The 27,371-nt window shown below is 39.7% G+C and overlaps 1 protein-coding gene across 5 annotated transcripts; it reads left to right on the top strand.

The window, feature by feature from the left end:
- pcgf5b (polycomb group ring finger 5b) lies at positions 1 to 22,293 on the top strand. Of its 5 annotated transcripts, none has more exons than XM_051915542.1 (10): positions 1 to 485; positions 2,202 to 2,480; positions 3,628 to 3,724; positions 4,130 to 4,185; positions 4,292 to 4,351; positions 6,619 to 6,764; positions 12,774 to 12,872; positions 14,061 to 14,150; positions 19,345 to 19,434; positions 20,519 to 22,293. In XM_051915542.1, the coding sequence occupies exons 2-10, from the start codon at positions 2,369 to 2,371 to the stop codon at positions 20,564 to 20,566; spliced, it is 798 nt and encodes a 265-aa protein (XP_051771502.1). In that variant the 5' UTR covers positions 1 to 485; positions 2,202 to 2,368; the 3' UTR covers positions 20,567 to 22,293. The 5 variants fall into 5 exon arrangements, 4 of the variants coding, with proteins under 4 accessions (XP_051771502.1, XP_051771505.1, XP_051771504.1 ...); XR_007933004.1 differs by having other exon boundaries at positions 3 to 485; positions 14,065 to 14,150; XM_051915544.1 differs by having other exon boundaries at positions 14 to 485; positions 19,341 to 19,434.
- The last annotated feature ends 5,078 nt before the right edge of the window (positions 22,294 to 27,371 follow it).

The raw sequence follows: 27,371 nt of genomic DNA, 5'->3' as shown, positions 1-27,371 counted from the left end.
AAAAAAAAAAATACAATTTATATACATTTAGGGCTTTTTGGAGAACAATGACAAAACATTACTCATGCCTCTCTTTATTAACGCAAACCAGTCTGACTTGAATTGGCAAGTCACATAATAATAGCAGGTACCTGCCTTGTACAGGTCATAATCATATTAACGAATCCACCGGCTAGACAGGACTGCCAAATATCTGTGTCTTCATTGATAAACTGGTTCTAAACTGTTACTGGACTAGCTGGTAATTGAAGGCTGCGCCCTAGTTTGTGTCCAATCAGAGACAATCTGCCACGGAATGAATAAAACAGCAATGCGTAAACAAGAACTGGAAAGTCCTCCGCCCCCTTCCCCATATCATCTCAAATGAAAGCAGTTCCGTATTCCGTGCCGCTGCTACAACCATCACTTTCAATAGCGCAAATTCGTTTAAGCCTCTTTGTAAAAATCAATGCGCATCATCGACATGGACCCATCATGCGTAGAAGGTAAGAGATGGTCGCTACTGTCTGACTGCAGCTGCGTGTCGTTTTCACTCTCTCCCTTCATCGTAAAGTTTCGGGTGGGATGGGAATGCGGTCTCGTGTCATATATCAAGTTCGTCAGCATGTCTGTGTCTCGGTAAGATACTAGTTGTCAGGGTAGAGTTGGTTATTTAGTGCGCACTGGTGAGCGATAAAACGCTCGCCTCTCGTTTACGGAAAGTGACACTTGTACAAATGGCAGCAAGTTAAAACGAGTGCAGCAGTGATCGCACGTTATTCGTTATCGACGTAACGAAGCGCAGGGTTTTTACAGGAAGATGACGCAGAGAATGACACTGACGATGGCCAAGTGAGGATTAACCGACTAGTTTTGACAGTAGACTTGAAAAAAATACTTACTGTCGTGAAGATGTCATGATAAGCGGCGTAGCTAATGAGGATTAACTTTGGAGTATAGATGATAGGCTATGACAAACCCGCGTTGAAACTGTATGTCAACACCTTTCATTTCTGATCACAACATAAGATAAGGGGCGTCAAACTAATATAAAATAGAACAAAATACTACGTTCACAGGCCCAAATTTTGTGTCGGTTGATGGCCATTTATTATAGCATACAAAATAACACGAGTTTATCACTTTATACAAGACTTTTTGTAAGGATAAAAGTAGTTAGACATTTATTGAATGAGTTAGAAATGTCATTTTTAAGCCCCTCTGTACTGTGACCCTATAGTTTCGTTTTGAAGCAGTAGGCGGGGCTTAATCCGCATGTGTCATGATGCACCTGTAGACCGCTTAGGCAAATGTATGCTATTCACTTTCTCAAACATTAAAGGTGCACTCAGAATTATTGATAATAATTAATCGTATATTAACTTTATATTGTGGTTTTAGTCAGTGCTCTGTACAAAGCATAAAGATAAAAGTGCATCTAAGAATAAACAAACCAGACAATATAACAACAAGCACAATATAGGCCTACACAGACCTTTAGCTTAAAGGCAGAGTCATAGTCCAGAGTGGTGGTATGGATCAGTATATGTGCGATGAACTGGCCTAAACACAATGAGTAGGAGTGGAAAAATAAATGTCCAAACAAGCAGCTCTCACACCATAGATCAAGGATGATCCATAGTAAAATATATATGTCCATTGTATGAATGTGCTGCAAGAGTAGCAGTAGTAAGACAGAAAAATAGATGGAAAGCTTCTGTGTGCAGTTAGTAAAACATACTTAAGTAGGCCAGTAGGTGTCACTACAAAATACAAAATCATTGTTTTTTTTTTGGCATAAATGAGAGTGAATTAAAAAAAAAAAAAAAAAAAAAAAACTGCATAATTCTGTACATATTAAACAAAGTAAAAACAGTATGTGAAAAGAGTAGTATTTCAGAATTCACAGTATTCTTAAAACAGTAGGTGAAAAGTACCTTAAATGACTTCCTACTTCCTGGGAGTTTCAGAATTTTGCATACAATACATGATACTTTTTTAACAGTCGCAAAATAAGTACTTTTTCAAAAGAAGTTCCTACTCAGAGACTTTGCGATTTTTGGATTCAGTCTTACTGAATGCGCCTTTTATCTTTGTGTGTAACTTTTATTGTTTGTTAATGTTCACAAAGCAATAAAAGTAAAATAATTAAATAAAATAATCTTTTAAAAAAGATATCAAATTTTTGTTTCAAAGCATAATTGTTGAATCCACATCCACAGGTCTGTCTTAAAGGCATGTTGAATTACCAATGATGTCATGAAGAACGAGAAGGCCAGGGGCCCTTCAGCAGAACACTGCAGTTGAGCCACAGAGTGGCTGAATCTCCATTCTTCCTTCATCCTTACGCCATCTGTTTTCCCTCCATCCCCACTTTGGTAACTTGACAATGACATCACATAGGAAACACCTGGTGAGGGACTTCAACCATTTCATCACCTGTTATGTCTGTAAAGGGTACCTGATCAAGCCCACCACTGTGACAGAGTGCCTGCACACCTGTGAGTATCTACAGTCTTTGTGAAAGTTTAGTGAAATGTTTATTGATGATTTCTCAACCAATGAACCCTCGCCCCAGAATGGTCTGTTATGATTGCTTGATGGGCAGTGGGTGATAAAAGCAATGCTAAATGCAAATAATGAAAACCTATGTATTGCCACAGAGAGTATGTGAAAATCAGAATTTAGTGTTAATTAATTGTCATATTATTGTTAGGTGTAAATGACCTGCTTTCCTTTTTGCATCATATTGATAAAGCACAATAGATGTGAATACTCTTTTAAAATACATCATGACCAACACACTGTCACAGTTCACAGTTATCTGTTGATCAGTTACCATGACCACTGATTTTCTCCTCAATGCATAAGCTATTTTCACTCATCATATTTTCACTATATAATATTCTTGATTGAGTCAGTTTCTGATTTGTTATGTCTGATATGTTAACCATAGGAAAGTTTAATTGAGTACACTTTAGTACAGATAGTAAAATGAATTTAAATTTTTATTTATTTTTTTCTTTTATATAATGTTCATTAATGGCATTACCAAGAATTCCATATTTTGAACGCACTATGCATTGGTTGGAGGACTATGCACTATATTTTACCCCTCTGCCCAACCAATTATTCCACACAGTGATGACCTGATTGTGTCTTGTATCATTGTCAGTGTGTAATATGTGAGTGTGCGGTGGCTATTTTGTCCCCCACCCACTAATGAGGTAAAGCAGTTTGATTTAATTTGTATGTGTTGACAGCTTTGTGTGTGTGTGTATTCACAGAGCAATAAGGTATATTAACTGCTGCTGTTTTGCTAGTGGAATGCGATAGGTGTTTCTGTCACACTTTATATTAGGCGTCTTTAATTATTAATTGCATAAAAAAGTTAGGTACAGTGTACTTATGTATAACATGCAGATGTTTGGAATTTCAATTGTGAAATGTAAAAGGGGATTTGAGAGATTGTGAGACAAATTGTAGAAACCACAAATACCACCATGGAAGACACCGAGTTTGTTTAGAGCCCATCATTATGTTCTCTGCACAGATACAGCTGTTATAACTGTATTAAATAATTTTAATCGTTATTTGTGCATTCAGTTATTTAAGAACAATTTCTTCTGTCTTCTTGCTTTTGAACAGTTTGTAAAAGCTGTATAGTCCAGCATTTTGAGGACAGCAATGATTGCCCAAAATGTGGTATCCAGGTTCATGAAACGAATCCCTTGGAGATGTTAAGGTAAACCACACTGATCCATATTATCCAACTACTAAGACAAAACCTCTTCAGCAAATGTGCTTCAGGTGGCCTGGGATCAGATTCAGTGCAGCATTGTAGAGCACACCACAATACAAACCATGATAAGGTTTAATCAGATTAATCTACTTGATTTCTGATCCTGGTTGGGAGGCATTCCAGGCAACAGCCGTACTGTTTTCTGGAGCCAGAGTGTCAGCTGTGAGAATGACCCGGTGCAGGATTGCCTTTCCACACCAGTGATGCATCTCCACCCCAACACCAGACAGAATGATAACATGATAACAAGAGCTAGAGCAGCATTAGCCTGAACTTGCTAACAGATGAGACAGGGACATTATGGCTCTCGTCATGTGTTCTGGTAGCTCACATTTCTTTTCTCCAAAGGCTGGACAACACTCTAGAAGAAGTCATATTCAAACTTGTGCCTGGTCTTAGAGAAAGTATGTATTTTACTGAGCCATTTTAAGTAACTTGTGTGTCATATATAGATACCAAATATCAACTGTCATTTAATTAACTTTTTCCTTCCTTTCGTTTTCCTTCCAGAGGAACAGCAGCAAGAAGTTGAATTTTGGAGAAGAAACAAATCGAAAGAAAATCCTGATGGTAAATAACTCACACAGTGAAATGATCTGCATTTACCTGATAGCCATGTTACCACAGAGCTTCTCTATTTTAATGGGTAGTTCATCTGATAATGGAAATTTTGCTATTCATATACTCATTCTATTGTCATTCCAAACCTGAATGAAATGTGAGCGAATTTTAGCAGAATGTTAACACTGCTCTTTTTCATAAAAAATGAAAGAGAATGGTGACAATGAAATGAGATGTCAAGCTCTGAAAATGACAAAAAGCACCATTAAAAATAGCCAAAAAATAGGATTTGTATGACTTCAGAAGACTTAGACTGCATCAGAAATCATCAATCACAAATCCTCTCCAATGGCCTCACTTCAAAATTTTGCCAGAATTGTAGGTCACCCGGGAACTTACTGTGAATATAAACAAACTACTCTTTTCACACTTTTTGCCTACTATACAGTAGGGATGTATGCAATTTCAGTTGCAGCCTTAGAAAAGAGCACACAAGTTGTATGGACTAGTGTTATGGTACGTTTATGCTGTGTGTTGTCCTTTTTGGAGCTTAACAGCTTCTAGTCACTATTCATTTTCATTGTATAGAAAAGAACAGCATGAAAAGTTATAACATCTCCTTTTGTGGTTTGCAAAAGAAAGAAAGTGATATGGGTTTGGAACAGCGTGAGGGTCAATAAATGTTTCCAAAAGTTTCATTTTTGGCTGAACTATCCCTTTAATCCAACACATAATGCTCTCATGGCAATGAATCAGTCCTACAGTACGTGACCTCATGGTACAGGTTACTTTGCTGTATCAGCATTTAAACTTCTTTCATCAGACTTTTGGTATAACTTTTGTTTCTTATCAAGTAATGTCTTCACAGCTGAATCTACAATCACAATCTGTTTCTGTGACCCTGACTCACAGGTGGTAAATTGATGTGAGTCATCAGTATAGGTGTACTCTATCTATGTCTCTCTGCTTCTTTGACTCCAAAGGGAGTCTCTATGTACAGCTATTTTATACAGTTACAACTTTGAAGATGAGCGCAGAAAATTTAAAACTGATAGACTTTAATGGTTGTATGGCTTTGCAGAAAGTTACAAATATGTACTAAGTTTAGACAAATTTAATGTATAATTGTGCTCAAAGACACGAGTAACTGTTTAGTTATTTACACTACCACCACCTATGCGTACCAAGGCTGCTTTTATTTATTTATTATTATAATTTTAAATAACATAATTTATATATATATATATATTTCAAAATGTAATTTATTCCTATGAATTTTCTGAAGCCATTACTTTAGTGCAGTCTTCAGTGTCACATGATTTCAGAAATTATTCTAATATTCTGATTTATTATAAATTTTTATTTGTGCTCAGTTATTAACAATGCTTCTTATTGTTAGCAATGTTGAAAACAGTTTTGCTTTCCACAAATAATAAGCAGCAAAAACAGCATGTTTATGCAAAAACAGTTTTCAGCATGCACCAAATCAGCATATTACAATACATTTTGAAGGAGCATGTGACACTGAAGACTGGAGTAATGGCTGCTGAAAATTCACCAGTTCTTGTGCTTAGTGTATGAGCCAGAATGAAGGACTTTCATAATAGTTGAAGTCTCCAAGGCAACTTGTAAGTGTTTGCAGCTGTAAGAAGGTCTTAATGATGAGATAATTACCACATTTATAATTTTCCCAAGAGCATCGTTTTGAATATGATCTATTTCATATAAAAGAAAGTCTGAGAAAAGATGCAGATGCTGTTTTGCATTAGCATATATATTCAGCTTTGTCTGAAATGTTTTGCTTTTGTGGCCCACATTGTTGGAGAAGCACATAATGTAGCACATAATTTATTTTTATTTTTTTTAATAAAATTTTTGCAAGAAATCCATATGAAATCTGTTGAGATTTTTCTCAAGGAAATCTTCAATAAGATGTGTAGATTGGTGGATACAGGAAAAAATTTTAAAAATAGATTTAAAATTATTTATTTTTATAGTGCTTTATACAATACAGATTGTTTCAAAGCAGCTTCACAGTAATAAACATGAAAATAACAGTGTTAATGTTGAAAAATTCATGAGTTATGAAATTAATTCAGTTTCAGCTGTAAAGCAGCTCTATAAAAGACAATAGTTTCATTAGCTCAATTTAATTAAATAAAAAATAAAAATAAAAGTAGCAGTACGGTTATTTAAGAGAACATCTGTGTGAAAGGTAGATAAAACTTCATAAAATGATTTAAATGACAATCCTCCACTGTTGTGTCTTTTTCCAGAGGATGGCCCTATATGTAAGAAAGCCCGAATAGATGAAGAGGATGATGATAAAGGTGATGGAGACTACCACAGGAGTGATCCTCAGATAGCCATCTGTCTAGACTGCTTGCGTAACAATGGACAGATGGGAGAGAACATTGTTAAGGTTAGCCATCTTGAATTATGCAGCATATCTCTCCTCCTCCTATCAGCCTTTCTGTGTGGCACTCCTTGTCTTATGCTTCCTTTATCTTCTCTGCGTTGGTCTTGCCTCCTCATTCCTTTTAAGGGAAAAGTGATCCGGGATCATATTTTTCCCACAAGATCCTTGGCAAGGATCTTGACAATGGGCAGATGGGAGAGAACATTGTTAAAGGTGCAATGGGTAATTCTCTACAGAATTTGTTTTTTCATACTGGTTGAAAGTCTCCTCATATCCTTAAAGCAATTACTTTGTTAAATGGTCTAAATGTATTTTTTAAATATATGTCATCTGTAGAAGGCGTAGGACCATAAAATGTTCATCCAATCATTATACTCAGTCCGAAAGAAATAATACGATGTCCTACTTGCCTGTCAACGTATGCTTTAACATACCCTCGCGCACCCTGTTTGCGCACACATCATATGTCATCAGCGCGTTTCATGCTATGCGGAGTTTATGTAGACAGATGTCGGACATGGGGCCTGTACCATGATGGTAGTTGAACAAACTCAGGGTTGTAGGATTAGTTTCGAGTTGACAAAACCAAACCACTCCAATCCGGCTTTGTTGGTACCATGATGCTGATCATCAACTTTCTCTGTCAACTCAGGCTTTGATCCTGAGTTTGTGGAGCGCGTGCACATGAACGCGTGACATCAGTGGCAAACAGCCAATAACATGCCTTGCAACAGAGAGAAACAATGATTCACTTCTCGCGAGAGAGCCAGCGCGATTCAAAACTCTTTTGATGAAGGTTAAGAGACATGAAGAAAATGAAGAATTTAAACGCATTTACACTAAAGAAAATACTTGTCCATGAAAGAGGAAAAATAAAAGAAATGATCTTGCTCTATCAGTGCAAGTGAAACTTGTGAAGTTATTTTATATAGTTGCTTGATAATATATAGCAATAGAGACTCAAACATGTAAGGTCACATGTAGTCATTTTTAAAGAGTTATCTATTGATTCTACAGCTTATTTATATTACATATGATCTGTATATATCAATATTCATTTAAACTAAATGCTTAATAATAACTGTTAAACTAAAATTGCTTGTGTGTAATGGATTAATAATAATATAGATCATATAATAATTATATAAATCATAAAATAATTCTAATTATCATTAAAGCCAGACAATTTCATCTTTAAATATTTGTTTTTACTATATAGTGACCTTTAATTTGGAGGAAGTGAAACCGGGGGCGTGACTTTATAGCGTTGGATGTGTCAGTATCACTTTGCTCACATCTGATTGGCCCAATTTAGGTTTGAGATCTCTTATCCAGAACATAACCTGCCCCGGAGCAGGTTAGCTGTGGAGCGTAAGTTACTATGGTGATTAACACTGCTAAAAGCCAAGTCACTTTCATGGTACCTAAAACCCAGGATTGGCGCAAACTAATCTGAAACTTACCTGGCTAGCCAGTGAATCCGGCTTCATGGTACAGGCCCATGGAGCATTGCAAACAAACAGCAGCCACCTTTTACAATTCCTACCAAATTAAAACAACGAGCTTATGCTGCATTCACACCATAATTAAGAGATGGCAACCCATGACATTCTAACCGGAGCTGTTCACTTCCTCAGACTCAGAATTATGTGTTTCCATGTCAACACCGAAATTAATCTGCAGCAGTCGGGTACAAGCTTTCTAAGTTGTTTATGTTCATTATTATTGTAATGTTATGTGCTTTGAGACGAGAGGTAGTTTAACGCCGTCTCTTGTGGCGCTTTGCCGAGAGCAGCTATGTGTGCCTTCATATGTTTTGGAGGAGGTGTGGCTTTGTAAAGCGCGCTGTAGGGAGGGTGGGATGTTATGATTTGAAAGCTAGCTTGTTATTGCTAACCTCACTGAAAATGTCCTATTGCACCTTCAAAGTTAGCCATCTTAAAGTTGAGGCTGATCTTCAGTCTTTACTAAAGACTGGTATCAATCAGTATGACTCCATGGCTCAATCCTTTATGTCAGCTTCCACTTTACCATTATCTCCCTGCTTGCTAATATCTATCTTTCTTTCTTCTTTCTTTCTTTCTTTCTTTCTGTATTTCTTTCTTTCTTCTTTATGTTATCTCATGTTTTTTTCTCTGCAACTAAATTCAGCTTTATTTCATTTATAATTTTTTTCATGTTTTTGAAAGAAGTCTTTTATACTCACCAAGGCCACATTTATTTAATCAGAAACACAGTAAAAACAGTAATATTGTTTAATATTACTACAGTTTAAAATAACTGTTCCCTATTTGTCAGTCACTTCGAAGTTGTGTCGAGACTGACACTAGGGGTTGCGCTTGGGAGAATTGGTGAGTGGAATTTGCATGCCATCCACTCCCCTGGACATAAGCGGGAAAAAAGGAGGCTGGCGTGCTTCACTCATTTAGATTTTTTCTTCTGAGCTGAGAAAATGTGTCTGTGATTCTCTCTCCGTTCACCTCTGCCTAGAAGCTTTGCTGGATTCCTGTATGCCGCTTTTCAGCAGTTCTCTCTTCCACAAGCACAGTTAAGTGCAAAAGAGTTCCCCTGGATGCTTGTACAAGCAACTAGAAAGAGAATTTTCTCTAACAAGAGAATTTTTCCATAAAACAGAAAAGCAAACACAGACGAAAACATCTTTTTAAAGACGCTTTTTTTGCCTGTGTATTTCTGGATGTGGTCAACACCTGTCTCCATCAGACTGCCACGATCGCTGCTGCATGCCCATGTTGGAGCAGCTTTTGTTCTGTGTTCAGCGACCGATTTCGCCCTGTGGGCGACCAAGGTCACGGCGCGGACTCTTGGCCATCCATTGTCCACCATGGTGGTCCAGAAATGCTATCTCTTGCTGAAACTTGTTGAGATGTGGAACTTCGACAAAGTTTGCTTTCTCAACGTTCCAATCTAGCTTAGGTGGCTTCTTTGGCGACACTGTCGAGGACTTTGCCCAGCAGTTCTCTGCAATAAAGAAGCAGATCAATGCGATTAAACAAACATCCTGCCTCAGCTCTATACCACCAGTCCATCTAGGTCACGCTCGTCGTCTGTTTGCCGACTAGGGCGTCCACCTGCGGTTGCCACCCCAGCTCCGGGTTCTGAGTGCGGAAATTGCGGTTCTGTTGCTGATGGACACAATAGGGCCTGTCTCTCCAGCCGAGATGAAGAAGGGATTTACAGCGCTTACTTCATTGTAAAGAAGAAAGGCAGTGTGTTACGACCAATCTTAGACCTGTGAGTTTTGAATCGGGCCCTGCATAGGCTCCCATTCAAGATTTTAATGCAGAAGCGCATTTTTGATTTGCGTTTGCCAACAAGATTGGTTTACTAAACCTGTCGGATGCATACTTTCATGTCTCAATTTTACATTGACACAGACCATTTCTTCAGTTTGTTTTCAAAGGGCGAGCATATCAGTACAGGGTCCTCCCTTTCGGGTTGTCCCAGTCTCTTCACATCTTCACGAAAATCACAGAGGCTGTCCTTGCCCCATTAAGGGAAGCGAGCATTCGCATTCTCAACTACATTGACTGGCTAATCCTAGCCCACTCTTCAGAGTTGTGTGCACACAGGGACTTGGTCCTTGAGCACCTACCCCGACTGGGAGTTTGGGTCAACTGAGAAAAGAGCAAGCTCTCCTCCGTGCAGAGCTCTTTGTGGAATTGTATGCAACAGGCATGCAGCCTTGGGAACCTGGACAGGTCCCCGACTGCACTGGCACATCAACTGCCTCGCGATTTTGGCTGTGCTGCTAGCCCTGAGGAGGTTTCGGCTGTTGATCCAGGGCAAGCACGTGTTGATCCGAACGGACAACATGGTGGCAGTGGCGTATATAAATCGCCAGGATGGTATCTGCTCTCGTTGCATGTCAAAACTTGCCCACCATCTCCTCCTGTGGAGTTAGCAGCAACTAAAATCACTGTGAGCCACTCATATCCCAGGCGACCTTAATCATGCAGCAGGCTCTCTCTCATGACAGGCTACGCTCAGCAGGGAGTGGAGACTCCATGCCAAGATGGTTTTACTAACTTGAAGTCGAACCAGTGAGGCACAGAAATCTGTTCACTTCCAAGGAATCCTCCCACTGCCCTCTAAGGTATTCCCTGACCGAGGGCCCCCGCGGCACGGACGCACTGGCGCACAGATAGCCTCAGGGTTTGCACAAGTACGCGTTTATCCCAGTGAGCCTGATTGCACAGACATTGTGCAATGTCAGGGAGGACGAAGAGCAGGCCCTACTGGTTGCACGTATTGGCCCAACTGGACTTAGTTCTCGGAGCTCATGCTCCCTTTCCTGGCGAATTCCCTTGAAGAAGGACCTCCTTTTTTCACAACTTGGGCACAACTTGGCACCCACGCCCAGACCTCAGAACCTCTGGAACCATGTCTATCCCCTGGACGGGACACGGAAGACTTGATTGGGCTATGGTAAGACCCACAGAGATGTGCAGTCGGGTCAGTGCTTTCCTCCCTACAGGACAGGTTGGAGGGGCGGCTGTCCCCCTCCACCTTGAAGGTGTGGCTACCATAGCGGCACATCACAGCACAGTAGAGGGTAAGTCTTTAGGGAAGCACAACCTGATCATCAGGTTCCTCAGAGGTGCCAGGAGGTTGAATCCTCCTAGGCCTCGACTTATTCCTTCATGGGATCTCTCTGTAGTCTTGCCCCTTTTGAGAGAGCTTCTTTTCAGCTGCTGGAGTCAGGTGAGCTAAGGGCCCTCTGATTGAAGATGGTGCTCCTGACCGCTCTCACCTCCACCAAGAGGGTTGGGGACCTCTGTCAGCAAAACGTGCCTTGAATTTGGTCCAGCACACTCTTACGTAATCCTGAGACCCGAACCGGACTATGTGCCCAAAGTTCCTACTAGCCCTTTTTAGGGACCAAGTGGTGAACTTGCAAGTGCTGCCCCAAGACAAGGCAGACCCAGCCTTATCGTTGCTGTGTCCAGTACATGCCCTGTGTATTTACTAGGACCTCATGCTGAGTTTTAGACACTCTGAGCAGCTCTTTGTCTAGTTTGGGGGACTAGGCTGTCTCCAAACAGAAGTTGGCCCACTGGATCGTGGATGCTATCGCTTTGGCATATCAAGCACAGGGGAACGTTGAGGTGTAATACATAGGCGTACTTTGCGGGTGGGACATGTCCCCACCACTTTTTGCCAGGGTCGATATTGTACCCACCACTTTTTGAAAAACAGATGTATCTAATACAATAGAAACATCTCTAGTTCATTAGCAATTCGTTCATTTGTGTTAAATAAGAGGCAATCTGGCGCTGGGATGTGTTGTTTTTAAAATCATGCTGAGTGTTCATTGCCGCTGTTATTATCAGTGGCGCAACAGTGTTCTCTTTGTGCTTGTGCACACTGCGCAGTCTTCACACGGACAAGTGCTTCAATCTATCGCTTAACGCTGTTGCAGAGACAATCTATTCGTTCCGGTGAAATCACAAAACAAAATACACATAAACGTGTCCCTCCCGGCTCTTGATATACAATCACAGATGAACATCTTTGGTTTTAGTGAGGAAGAAAGAAAAAAAAACTACACGAGGGCAGTTTAGAACCCAGAACCTCTGGCACGCTTAACAAAAATTCTACCACCAGCCCATAAAGAAAAACAAAATCCCAAGGCGGATCTACGTATTTATTCACTAATGTAAATACTCTCGAGACTAACAATATATTTTATTATATCACCTTAAACATGAATTCTATGTCAATAACTTTTGCATTTATTATTGTATATTTCTGATATGCAGTCTACACAACCCATCCGCCCCCCACTCACACACACTCCTGTCCCACCCACTTTTTAAAGCAAAGTTCGGGGAAGTGTATGGCATGCAAATTCCACTCGCCATTTTTTTTTTTTTTTTTTTTATTCCTGTGATGGCAAAGCTCATGATGTCACATGATCTTTCAATAATTCTTATTCTAATATTCTGATTGAGTCACATTTTGGAAATTTGTCTTTTTTGCTTTGTTTTCCAGGGTTTAATGAAAAAATTTATTCGCTGCTCAACAAGAGTGACTGTTGGAACAATTAAGAAGTTTTTAAGTCTGAAGTTAAAGCTTCCCAGTTCTTATGAGGTAACATTTGGATATCTTTGTAGTTGTGTAGTTGACCATTTTCCTGTAAAGAGATGGAATGATTTGTTTGAAATTACATATTGCCTTTGCATTTTGTTTAAATCTCACATGTACTGTATATGAATATGTTGTTATCAGGGCTTGACATTAACATCCACCAACCTGTCAAATGTGGGTGGATTTCAGCAGTGGCGTGTAATGCAGTCACTCCTACTAGCCACTTTGGTGGGACGAATTTTATATATACATTTTTCAATTGTAGTCTTTTGAAAAACCATCTGAAATAATAAACTAAGTTCAATGTAGTGTTGTCAAAAATATTTTGATACATACTGATACTGAAATATATGAAACGCTTCCAATACTAATTTTCTGGAGGACAGATACACGATACTAGCTGCGCTCTCTCGCTCTCTCACCGGATAAATATTGTTGGTGTTTCAGGGTTTGAATTTCACGTGGGATTGTGCATATTCTGCATAAATTTACTCCTTCCAGCAGATTTTGTGCTCACGCCCAAAATGTGTGCACATAAAGCCGCCTCTGAGTACTAAATTGTGTTCTTTTTCACTGATTATTGTGCTTAAACAGTCAAATACACACAAAATAATGTCAAAATGCCATGTCTTGGCAAGTATTCACTTAAACACAGTCAGTCAAGTGAATGTAAACAGTTGAGAAAGAAAACGCATGTGTAAAAGTATAATGGATCTGTGTGTAAGGTCTTAAAGTGATAGCAGCCTAATATACCTAAATTATGAGATAATATTAAAAATAATTATATGGCAGTTTTTCCCCATGGTATCGATGTCAAAATTGTGGCCAGTGAAAGTGCTGAGTGGCTAGTAACTTTGGAAAACCACTAGCCACAGTGGCTGGTGAACAAAAAAGTTAATGTCAAGCCCTGGTTGTAATGCATTTTGCTGACACGTTTATGCAAAGCTTATAGTGCTTATAGTGTGATAAACTTATGTTTTTTGCAGTACATGGTAATTATCCATGAATTTGGCATTGCTAGTGATATACACTACAAATTAAATATCACGCATGACTCACGCATGTTTCTTTTACTTCATTGCATGTTTCACCACTTACCATATTCCTGCTGTTTATGCTTTGTTTGTTTGATCCTTGTTTTGTACTACCATACAATTAAACAGATCTGATAATCACTAACTGTTTTTGCAGCTAGACGTTCTATGCAATGGTGAGATCATGGGTAAAGACCACACCATGGAATTCATCTACATGACCCGCTGGAGGCTTCGGGGAGAAAATGTAAGCCATGAGAATACCAGCATCTCCACCTCTCCTCTCATGTGTGAAATCTAAATCCTCTCATCTTTTCCACTGGAATGAGCAGTGTGGCAGACCCTATTACCTAATGCAGCTTCATAGCAAGTTATTTGGCTTTGCTCTTCATGGTATTTACAATGTAAAGCAAAGAAACTAATACTTTAAGATTTATTCTAAAACAAGTTGTTTCAGTCCCACATCCCCCCCATTCAACTGAGCAGGCGCTTTATTAATTCTAGCATTATGATTGTAACTTTTACACAAGGCTATCATGGAGTATGGAGGTATGAGGTTCAGGGTGTAATGAATCACTGTAGAGGTGAAGGAGGTTACAGATGCCCCACCGGAAGGGTCCCCACTCTGTTCTCATTCCCAAGCGTCTCCTCTTGCAGCTTATCTGGGGTCTATTATGGTAATGCCACATCTTAATGAGGGTCGCTGTTTGCTCTGTTATATATGTACGACTTTCCATCTGTTTGGTACAACCATCCATCAGGCTCTATTTTAGGCCATGTACACACTACAGCTAAATCTGGTTGTCAGTTCACCTTTTAGTGCTTAATCCTGTTCTGTAAACACAGAGTTCAGTAGTTTACAGGAGACCACATTCTACAACCAAATTAACTCCCAAACAGAACCAAACTGAGCAACTAGTTTTTAATTACTTTTTTTAATCTCTCTTTTGTATGTGTAAGAAAACCACTGGAAAAGAGGTATAAGCCTTGAATTTCATGCTGCCAGATCTTGGTATAAAAAACAAGAAATCACCAGGAAATCAAAATTGACAGTTCTTATTTTTTATGGAATAGTGCAATATTCATTATAAATTATTTATCCGTGCACATCATTATTTTTTTTTAATCCATGTGCCCTCATAATCTTTAATCTAAATAATTTCCCCTTCCTCAGCAACATCTCTTCTCTTCTCTGATGACGTGTTTTTCCTGTCACTCACATGAAATTGCAGCAATAGCGAACGACAATGATCCAGTCCAATTCCCGATGGACATCAAGTCCCGACCTGCATTTTTTTTTTCTAGTTCAAAAAGCTGTTTGACTTCGATATATAGTACGTCACAATAGGGAAGAAAAAATGATCACAACATCTGTTTCATGCCGACTTTAATAACTCTATAAACTTGTTCACTTTATGAACAAAGCTCATGCAGCAAGTCCAAAAACACTTATAAGTGGACATGGCAACACTTCAAGGGGCCGCTATGCAAAGCAGCCTTCCAAGCATAAACAAAACATGATGCCTCTTTTGAAAGTGGTTTAGTTAAAATGTCTTTAGATTAATCTTTGGATTACTTTGGTCAAAAATAGCACGTCAATTATAGCAATTTTGGAATTGAGTTGTGTTCTCTAAATGCATGGAACATGATTTAGGGAATTCTCTCCCATATTTAAATGCAGTTGTCACTCCTGAAACCTTACAAGTGTGTACGTGGCCTTAGTAAAAGTACTTCAATCTGTTTTTTCTGTACTGTAGTGGTTAAAAGAACTGCTTAAAATTTCACAGTTTTTTAAACCACATAATTTTTTTTTTTTTTTTTCAGTTATAAAATTTCCTTTGCCTTTAAGATTAAATATAATAATTTAAAATTGTATATTAAAAACAATATTTTTTTCTGAATATAATATAATATAATATAATATAATATTATGTTCTTATAGTGTAATTACACAAATAATTACTAAATAATATTAATTAACTACATAACTATATGTACTTATTATAGGGTTAGTGTTTGGTTTAGTGTTAGTTACTTTTAGTTATGCATACATTACTCTTATTATAGAAAATACTTATAAGTCAAGTCAGCTTTTTTATATAGTGCTTTACACAATATGGATTGTTTCAAAGTAGCTTCACAGTGATAAACAGGAAAATAATGATCAATGATGCAAATTAAATCAAATATAAGACAAATTCAAATTTTGCTGTAAAGCTGGTCTAAAAAGACAATAGTGTTGTTATTCGGTTTGAGTCAAGTTCAATGTTGATTCACTTCAGTTTCATAACAGTGTTGATGTCAAATCAGCTAGCAGCTCTGCAGAAAACAGTGGTGTCATCATTCAGCTCATTTCAAGATTTGTAACATGTAACATGCAGCTACATCTCCTTTTAATAAAGTGTTAATATATAATATAGCATAATATAATATAATCAGTTGACACCCCTAGTAATTAGTAATTGAGTTTGTTCTGCCAGAACTGCCATAATGTTAAAGGAGTCATGAATTGAGAAATCAAATTTTCCTTGATCTTTTGACATATAAGAGGTAATTGTACTATAAAAATATCCTGTAAGTTTCAGAACTCAAAACTTCCTAGTTACTCCAAAAACAGCTTTTACTGAAACCAAGCTCAGAAAACATTTTGTTTCAGGTTTAGCCACATTATTGTCATAGTGCAATGAAAGACCGCTTCTACAGAAGATCAACATCTACTTCTAGCCCCACCCACCGATTCACGCATTTCATGTATTAGTAAATAACGTCTCGGTTATGTATGTAACCCTCGTTCCCTGAAGGAGGGAACGGAGACGTTCCTATCAGCTTCGAGTGAACTACAACAGGCCAATGAAGTTGGCGTGCGATATTTGCATAATGCGCACCGCCCCCGCCAGGTGGTATAAATAGGGGGGCAGATGCCATCGCACTCTGTTTTTCGCTGAGGAGACAACCTAGTCCGCGCTACAGCGAGGGTACAGCAACTGTGGCGACGGGACGTACATCTCCGTTCCCTCCTTCAGAGAACGAGGGTTACATACGTAACCGAGACGTTCCCTTTCAGTCGGTCACGTTCGACGTACGTCAGTAGTGACCGACGAATTGGGATCCCAAATAAAGCGCCACAGTATGAACCCCTTCCAGTGCCCAGCGCAAGCTCTAGCCACCCGGTGCACCAGTGGGACGGGGAAGGGGGCGAGCTGACGCCGAGAGAGTCTACTGCTGTTCCGATATACCCACTGAGTAAACTAGACTACACTGGGGAAGCGAACCCGTAGGGGACGCTGCGGAGACCACTACCCACCCGTAGGGGAGGAATTTACGTGGAGAGTACACATATGGACTGGCCGTGGGCAGTACGCATATGGAGTCCCTGGGATGGCTCCACCTGGGTAGGGGGAGACTCATCTGACAGGTGACAGCGGTGCTGGCTCTGCTAAGGGAAAGACACAGGCTCACCGTGGGGAGTTGACCGTGGACAAATACACACATGGGACCACTCATGTGGAGGGGTCACGACATGTGGAACCCAGCCAAACGTCAACGTTGGAGACGGAGGTTTGGCCTGGCATCAGACACTCCGCAATGTCCGAGCTGAAGGGGGAGGCGGAGGAAGTCGACAGGGTTCGCCAAGCGGGGAACTCGACTGGAGTAAAAAGGATGCACGTATCCGGCTCAGGGGGTGGGAGTGGCATTGCAAGCCGACACTAGAACGGGCTCTTTGCGTCTACCGGCTGGTGGAAGCGAGTACACGGGAAGATACCGGTTCTACATGAAGGCTATAGAATCTAGCGAACTACAGATATCTGTCAGCGCCCTGGGATTCATACGCCAGGGCGATGGCGTCCACTATCCAGTGGGCCATCCTCTGCTTGGAGACAGCCTTTCCCTTCTGCTGGCCTCTGTAACAGACAAAGAGCTGATCTGAGGTCCTAAAGCTTCGCGTTCTGTCCACGTACAGGCGCAGAGCGCGGACGGGACAGAGCAAAGCTAGGGCTGGGTCTGCCTCCTCCGAAGGCAGCGCTTGCAGGTTCACTACCTGATCTCGAAAGGGAGTGGTAGGAACCTTGGGCACAAATCCAGGCCGGGGTCTCAGGATAACGTGAGAGTCACCAGGCCCGAATTCCAGGCACGATTCGTCAACCGAAAATGCGTGCAGGTCCCCTACCCTCTTGAGCGAGGCCAATGCAACCAGGAGGACGGTCTTTAGGGACAGTACTTTTAACTCAGCTGATTGCAAAGGCTCGAAGGGACGACCCCGGAGAGATGTAAGAACCAGGGTCAGATCCCAAGAGGGTACAGAGGGGGGGCCGGGGAGGATTCAGTCTCCTCGCCCCCCTCAAGAACCTGACGATCAGATCGTGCTTCCCTAGCGATTTACCATCAACTGCATAGTGATGTGCGGTGATAGCGGCAACATACACCTTGAGGGTGGAGGGAGACAGCCTTCGCTCCAGGCCCTCTTGCAGAAAGGAAAGCACGGCTCTGACCGAACATGATCGGGGGTCCTCTTGGTGAGAGGAGCACCATTCGACGAACAGGTTCCACTTCAGCGCATAGAGGTTCCTTGTAGAAGGAGCTCTAGCGGAAGTGACAGTGTCTGCGACCGCTTGCGGGAGATCACTCAGAACCTCCGGGTCCCGTCCACAGGTCGGGACGCGGGTGCCAGAGGGTGCCCCGTCTCTGAGTCAGGAGGTCCTTCCTCAGAGGAATGGGCCAGGGAGGTGCTGTCGCGAGGAGCGTGAGGTCCGAGAACCAGGTCCGAGAACCAGGTCCGAGTGGGCCAGTATGGAGCCACTAACAAGACCTGCTCCTCGTCCTCCCTGACTTTGCACCGGGGCCAGCTGAGTGCCAGGGCATCTGTGCCGAGCGTGCCGCCTGGTCAGGGAATAGAACCACTGGCAGTGGGCAGTCTCCGGGGAGGCGAACAGAACTATCTGTGCCTCGCCGAAGCGCTGCCAGATCAGCTGGACCACCTGGGGATGGAGTCTCCATTCGCCCGGAGGTGGAGGCTGCTGTGAGAGCTCGTCGGCTGCACTCTCAGACTAATAGCAGGAACACACAGGTTGGCTCCGAAGCAAAAGACAGAGTGCGATGGCATCTGCTCCCCTATTTATACCACCTGGCGGGGGCGGTGCGCATTATGCAAATATCGCACGCCAACTTCATTGGCCTGTTGTAGTTCACTCGAAGCTGATAGGGCTCTCTAGCGATATCCCAATTCGTCGGTCACTACTGATGTACGTCGAACGTGACCGACTGAAAGGGAACAGAGAGACACAAACACAGGATTACTCCAGCAACAAAACTAGAGATGCATCTGATGACTACAAAACGTTTTGAAGTGCCAACTTGTGGAAAAACACAGTCTTTGCATTGCCATCCTTGTGATCCCATTTGTTTGCTTCATTTTACTGCGGATTCGTTTTTTAACAAGACAGTTCGAGGCAGGCTTTTCAGAGAGACTGAAAATAAAAGATGATGCAGTGCCAACTACATTGGATCAGACAGTAATGTCCCAACACACAAGTGTGAGTAACCGTGTTTTTACCATGTGTAGCTATTGCCTTGTCTGATACAGATCGTTTGATGTCTTGAGTATTTATAATGTAGTACCGCAGTCAAACTGAATTGTTGTGATTTGATGTTCTTTCATTTGCTTCGGAATTTATGGGGTTAATGCATTGGATTATCGGATGTTTTGTCATCAGTAAGACATTACAACATGTAATTTTATTTAAAACACTGCAAATGACAATGAATACGTTTTTCACTTTATCAAAAAGGATGGAAATTAATAGCCTATTAGAACGACAGTGACAAACAATGGTAGATTCATTCATAATTCTGTTAACATGAAACACTGTACGTTATCATTTGTGAACTATAACTGGTAACTCCACGTACTTCAACTTTATTTGCCATAACCAAGACTTATAAAGCAATATGGATAAATGTTTCACATCGTTGGCAAATGTTTCAAGATATTTTTCAACATCATAAGTTTTCAAAACAATTTTCACACGTGTAATGGTGGGGATGCTAAAAATTATTTTAATATGCAAAACTGTTACCCAATCATAGCACTGGGCATTTACTTCCAAGTCTTGAATGTGGCACGCCTATCAAAATGGAGAGGGTAAAAAACATAATAGAAAATAGCTTATTACTTCTAAACTTCTTTTTTTTATCTAAAAATCTTGATAACATTATAAGTGGACCTCAGAGAACATAAAAAAAATGTTCATGACCCCTTTAATATCTCATAATCAGATTAGATGACAACCATTAGAATAGAGTGCAACAATACCAGATGTAAAAATCTCATTCATGTCTCCATAGAGAAAGTAACTTTGAAAAATAATGTCTGAAACTTAAAAGAAAGATGTTCCATGAGTGACAGTATGTCAGTGTGATTTCAACTTCAATATTGAAATTATGTTGAAACCTATTGAAGAACTTTTCCCATAAACTTGATGAGCAATCCCAAAATCTGGTCTCAGCATGCAAAACCTTATGCTGCTGGTGACCAGCAATGCTGGATTTTTCAGCAGGAAACTGTCATTAAGGAAACTGTCAGTTTTACACTCATCTACAACATGTCTCTTTCTCCAGGTATACCCAATGGTACTTGAATATCGACCACGCATTGACTTTGGCTAAGTTGAAATACCCTGCACTAATTTCAGCTTATGAACAGACAGCGAATTGAATGGACATGTCCAGTTCTGAAGATGTGCTCTACCCGTCTCTTCTGTTTAGTTTCATTAGTTTAGTTCTTGTGAAAAGACTGTCACTTACAACATTGTAATTTACAGGTATGTCTCTTCCTGTGTTGTGGTTTATTTACCAAAGTGACACAAAAGTCATGGCCTTCAGCAATTTGCATATGATGGTAGCTCCCTTTGAAAATGTCACATGATATAAAAATCTCAAGAATATGCGGCAGTGCCTTTTCCATTACATCATTTTATGAAGAGCTTCTGACAGATGTTGAGTTTATAAAGAGTTGTTTTTTACAGGATTTTTTCCTTTTGTGTTCCATGGATTAAACAAGTTCTACAGGTTTTGAAAAACATGAGAATGAGTGACAGAATGTGAATTTTTAGGTCATTTTTTTAAGTGGTAGGCTCCTGATGTTTAAAGCTTCTGGGCTTGATCAGAACCTCAAATATCCGATAAGGGTTTTAAGCTAGTCTGTTTTTGATTTTGTCAACTTAAGGGGTTTTATTTATTATAGGCCACCTCTTTGCTCAAAAAATGCCATTTCTTTTGAAGGTTTTGGTGACTTATCTGCATATGTGCCTATATGTGTTTAATATGAATTAAACTTGGATAAACACATCTAATAGAGGTTTTACAGTCATCATACTTCCCTGGCATCCTAACTGAGAAAGAATTTAGTTTACCATTGTGTCTTTGTTTTGGTTTATGGCTGGCAGGCAATGAGTTAAACACTTCCTCACAATTTGTAATACTCTGGCTTGGTTTTTTGGATTTATAGAAACATGGGTATAATGTTCATAATTGCTGTCTTAAATCAAAGCTTTTGAGTCATGCTTGCCTGTTTTAATGTCAGAATAAATCCTGAATCAAGTAGTCCAAAGAAAGTAATGTCAAAGCAAAGGAAGAACTCTTAGTTTATTCTTGCAATATAGAATTAAGGGATTTGCTGGGCCTCATTACAGTATTAGACTGGTCATATTACACCAAAGACACTACAGCATCTGACCACATGGGATACAGGCTAAAAACTGTTTGCCTTGCCTTACAACTATACTCACAAACAAAGGCCATGTGTCAAAGATAAAGCTTGAATTTCTGAGCATGGAACAAAACTACCTAATTTGTTCAAAAAAAAATTTTTTCCCCAGTATATTTGTATTTTTTTTTTTTAATGTCTTAACAAATCTCCCTGAAAAATTTACTTCTGATAAAATCACACACATTTGATGGAGTTCCAGTAAAAAATCTTAAGCAACAATCAAGGTCCTTATAAAAAAAAAAAAAATTTTTTAAATTGTTTTCACATTTAAAAAAAGGTGACTTTGAAATGCCGGTATAAAATATTGTGTTTAAGTGGAAGACTAATAATATTTGTTTAGAATAGACCCTTGAATTTCCTTGTACTGCAACAATGAACATGTATTTTTGTAAGAAGCCCTTGTAGATATTTTATCTTTAAAAATGGAAATTTCAATTCAATTTAATTATAAAATGGAATTGTATGTTGTATGTTTAACAAACATGAAATGCTGCTTAGAATATTCTATTTTTTAATGTAAAGTCCCTGAGGTGATTCCTAGACATTAGAAATGTATATAACATATGACCGTTATTGTATTTGTGTGTCTTTGTTCAGAAGAAAATACACTCATGAATGTTGAAGATATTGGTCTCCATGTGTCATGTTTTATTTCATACTTGTGTCATGGTATATTTAAAATTGATAAAGAGACAAAACACTACATTATTATATTGAATGTGTTACAGATGGTTCATTTCTCTCTCCCTCCTGAATGGTCTCATTGCACAGCGGTGCGTGTGTGGAGCTCTGGGTGTGGCAGCACTGCCTCATATTTTCTGTGTGATTTTATCTAAGGTTCATCTGCCAAGGATAGTATTTCTCCACAGCCAAAATCCATCGACTTTTGGTTTGGCTTTCACTGCTTTTGATGAGGAGAAAATGCTACCAAAAGATCATAAAAAAAGAGACAGCTATCTAATTTTTTTAGAAGGTTCACAAAGTTGATGTGTGTGTGTGTGTGTGTGTGTGTGTGTGTGTGTGTGTCCATCCATCACTCTTCAGTCTCTAAAATGGGAATGTCATACAGCATCATATTCATAAAGGCCCACCAGACTGCGGCTTTTTGCTTTCTGGGAGTTGATGTTCTGAAAGATGCACCGCTCTGCAGAGAGACACTGTCGGCTCTGAGCTCATGAAAGTAAGTCACTTTCTACAGGTCGGTCATGACACTTCTGGTTTTCCACTCTGTGTCATAGCCAGACAGTCATTTTTTTTTCCAAAAGCACTCTCTTCTGTCTAGGAAAGTGTATGCATCTCCTACCTGTGCCAAATGCATTCTCCATCTGCACAATAGAGAATTTTTGGAACCCTTGTGTTTTTATACTGCCTTTTTCTGTGAAGGTGAACAGGGGGTACAGTGGGAATTTGGAGGTGGGAAAACACTAAAATTTGTTAGTGATACTGCCTGGTGCCCTTGACAAGATATTAATTTGACAAGATAGCCACCCCAAAAAAACATAATTACCTACAAACCATTTTGTTATAATACTATAACAAAATGGGGGGGATAAATGTGTTTAGGGATAAATGTACATAGGGCATAAAATTAACTTTTTGCCACACCTGCCAATATTTACTGGCCATAAATGTTTAACTGGCTATGAAACTGCTTTTGCAAAAACAGGCAGTTGACAACAAAATTTTAGATGCCAGTGCAAATTCACAATTTTCAGGTATATAGAAAATAAATAAAGTAATCAAATGTAAAAATAACTGCATAGTCTTCACTGTATAAATTAAATATAGATCCTGATTAATGTTACAAACGTTATTCAGTCAAGAGCAGTGAGAGTTTTTTCTTTGTCGTTTCATGTCTTATTAACATTAAATGCACAGAAAGCAGCAGGAATATTAGGCTGCTGTCACTTTAAGACAGGCCTAATGCACAGATCCAATATATTGATACTGTAATAATAATATAATAATGTAATAATATTTAATATATATATATATATATATATATATATATATATATATATATAAAATATATAGCGCTTTACAATTAATAAACATAAATACATAAAAAACAGAACAAATACAACAATACAATATACACATCAAACGCCACAGGTGATCATGGAATCTGATTCAGATGCATGAAAAATATACAATTATCTGACCAACAGTCAAAACAGTAAAGTAGAGTAGTCCCTCATGAAGTGGGTACCTCGAGCAACCTGCGTCGAAATGCACTTCGAATGCCGCACAGCCTGATTGAGTGCAAACTACAGGCAGGCCTCCAAAACGGCAGATGGGAACAGCTGACGATGACAGCCACCACGCCACGAAATCCTCCTGTCAAAGACGCTTTGTCCGCAGCAACCACACTACAAACACCGTCAGGTAGGCAGGCCGGTGGAATCAGTTAAGCCGGATGAAGTACCACAGCAAGTGGCAGAGCAGAACACACCACCTCCGCGCACCAGCGGGAATAACAGCAACCCAATCGCAGTTGAAGTCCATTTTTTAGGTGCATAAAACATACATTTGAAACAAGAAGACAAGACAAAAACAGACAAACAGCCCCAGTGTGAAGTGGCAGCCAAACGCGCACAGCATACTCACACCAGAAGTCATCGCGTTTTTGACACTGTCTCCTGGCTCCTGTCTGTCTCGCTGCTCAGATTGGTTTGCGTCTGTAACTCCGTATAGCTTTGTTTTGAATCTCTTACTTTTATTCATTGTTGCTTATTTTTTTATTACCTTATATGTAATATTGCCTACCACACTAATCTGACGTCGCTAGCTTGTAATCTTTGAATCTAAATCGCTGTTACAACGCATTTGCATTTGCAGCGCTAGCTTGTTAACTTGTTAACAGTCTCTCGCGCGCTCCTTTTTCAACGCGTTCTTCAAACAGCTGTGGTAAGTCGGATCAGTCTACAAACACGGTGAGTCATGTCATCCTCTCCCAGCATTGCTACCTGTTCCATTTGCCACATGTTTACCATAGCTCTCTCTGTCCGCAACGAGGGATTTACATGTCATAAATGTAGGAAAATAGTCAGGCTGACAGAGAGAATCTCAGAATTAGAGACACGCATCCAAACTTTAATCAAGGATAGTAAGAATGCAAGGGCTTCAGATACTGTTTTGGATGCGACTAGCTTCCAAAACAGTGAACATTGTTCGGTTCCGGCTGTAGAGCCCGCGCAGCAGGGCACTTGGGTAACGGTGAGGCGGCCTAGCCACGGAAAACACCACTCTTCCGTTTCAATAAGAACATCAAACAGGTTCTCCCCACTCAGTGATACACCCACTGAGAATCCTGTTGAAAGTGCCCTAGTTATTGGCGATTCTATTACACGGAACGTGAAAATAGAGACACCAGCCACCATAGTCACATGTTTGCCGGGAGCCAGAGCACCTGACATCAAAGCAAATTTAAAAGTGCTGGCTAATGCTAATCGTAAATACTCTAAGATTATTATTCACGTCGGCACTAATGATGTTCGACTTCGCCAGTCGGAGATCACTAAAATTAACATTAAAGAGGTGTGTGAACTCGCAAGTACAATGTCAGGAGAAGTAATTTGCTCTGGCCCCCTTCCTGTTCGTCGGAGTGATGAGATAGTTAGCAGATTATCATCACTCAATGGCTGGCTGTCTAAGTGGTGTCCGCAAAATAATATAGGTTTCATAGACAATTGGAAAAGTTTTTGGGGCAGACCTGACCTGTTAAAAAGAGATGGTATTCATCCCTCCCGGGATGGTGCTGCTCTTCTCTCTAGTAATATGGCACATAGTCTTAGAACTGAAACATGACAAACTGGGGCCCAGGTCAGAAAGCAGACAGACTGGCTAAACCGATCGTCTGCTAGCTGCCTCACGTTACAGAAGTCAGAAAATTCAGATAACTCCCAACACATAGAAACTCTTACACCTAGATATTTTCAAATAGAGACTGTGTCTGTACCCCGAATTAGTAAAAACAAAAAACTTCCAAACCCATTTAATGGTAAAAATTTAATTGATGTTCAACAAATAAAAAATAGAGATAATAATGCTAAACAAATGATAAAACTTGGGTTGTTAAATATTAGATCCCTTTCTTCAAAATCACTTATTGTTAATGATATTATCAAAGATAATAATCTAGATGTGCTGTGTTTGACAGAAACTTGGCTAAAACCGGACGATTACATTACTTTAAATGAGTCTAGTCTTCAAGGTTTCGATTATCGACACAATGCCCGTCAGAAAGGCAAAGGGGGAGGTGTTGCTGTAATCTATAGTAATATTTACAGTATTAGTCAGAAGTCTTTCAAATATAATTCCTTCGAAACTATGGTACTTTACGTAACATTATGTAAGTTGACATTTGTGCTGACTACTGTATACAGGCCACCAGGACACAATACAGACTTTATCAAAGAATTTGCTGACTTTCTATCAGAGTTAGTACTAGCTGCAGATAAAGTCCTTGTTGTTGGTGATTTTAATATTCATGTAGATAATAAAAAAGACGCATTAGGATTGGCATTTGCAGATATTCTAAACTCTATTGGTGTTAGACAACATGTGTCAGGACCCACTCATTGTCGTAATCATACTTTAGATCTAATATTGTCACATGGAATCGATATTGATGCTGTTAAAATTCTGCAGCAGAGTGACGACATCTCAGATCATTATCTAGTCTTGTGTATACTACATTTAGTCAAGGCGGCTAAACTGCCTCCATGCCATAAATATGGTAGAACCATCACTTCTACCACTAAAGATTGCTTTATAAATAATCTTCCTGATCATTTTCATCGCCTTAGCATACCAGACAGCTTAGAAGACCTCGATGTTGCAACAGAAACTATTGCCTCTGTCTTTTCCAGCACATTAGACTCAGTTGCTCCTTTGCGTTTAAAAAAGATTAAGGAAATTAATCCAATGCCATGGTACAATGAGCACACTCGGGCCCTAAAGTTAGCAGCCAGAAAAATGGAGCGCAGCTGGAAGAAATCAAAACTAGAAGTATTTCGTATTTCGTGGAGAGATAGAATGATTGAGTACAGAAAGGCCTTAAAATCTGCTAGATCTGCCTATTTTTCAAAACTCTTAGAAGAAAATAAACACAACCCTAGGTATTTATTTGATACAGTGGCTAAATTAACAAGAAATAAAGCTTCAACTTCTGATGTTTCCAAAGAGCACAGCAGTAATGACTTTATGAACTTCTTTACTTGCAAGATTGACAATATTAGAGAAAAAATAATAACCATGCAACCGTCTACTACAGTATCGTGTCAGATAGTGCATTGTAGTGTCCCTGAGGAAAAATTCAATTCATTTACTGCTTTAGGAGAGGAAGAATTGTCTAAACTTGTTAAATCATCAAAATCAACAACATGTATGTTAGACCCTATACCGACTAAGCTATTGAAAGAAATGCTTCCAGAGGTCATAGATCCTCTTCTCAATATCGTCAATTCATCTTTATCATTAGGATACGTACCAAAAACTTTTAAGCTGGCTATTATTAAACCTCTTATTAAAAAACCACAACTTGATCCTAGAGAATTAGTCAATTACAGGCCGATCTCAAATCTCACTTTTCTCTCAAAAATACTAGAAAAGGCAGTATCATCACAACTATGTTCCTTTTTAGAAAGAAATGGTATCTGTGAGGATTTCCAGTCAGGATTTAGACCGTAGCATAGTACTGAG

The sequence above is a fragment of the Ctenopharyngodon idella genome, chromosome 12 (assembly GCF_019924925.1).
Source record: "Ctenopharyngodon idella isolate HZGC_01 chromosome 12, HZGC01, whole genome shotgun sequence".
NCBI lineage: Eukaryota > Metazoa > Chordata > Actinopteri > Cypriniformes > Xenocyprididae > Ctenopharyngodon > Ctenopharyngodon idella.
The sequence above is the reverse complement of the archived record's forward strand: the minus strand, read 5'-3'. Positions and strand labels throughout refer to the sequence as shown.

What these genes read in the sequence shown, in the direction of transcription:
- pcgf5b (XM_051915542.1), top strand. Translation starts at nt 2,369, where the DNA reads ATGACATCACATAGGAAACACCTGGTGAGGGACTTCAACCATTTCATC. An exon ending in TGGGAGAGAACATTGTTAAG is followed by an intron (nt 6,765 to 12,773) that starts GTTAGCCATCTT and finishes TTTGTTTTCCAG; the next exon opens with GGTTTAATGAAAAAATTTAT. An exon ending in AGCTTCCCAGTTCTTATGAG is followed by an intron (nt 12,873 to 14,060) that starts GTAACATTTGGA and finishes CTGTTTTTGCAG; the next exon opens with CTAGACGTTCTATGCAATGG.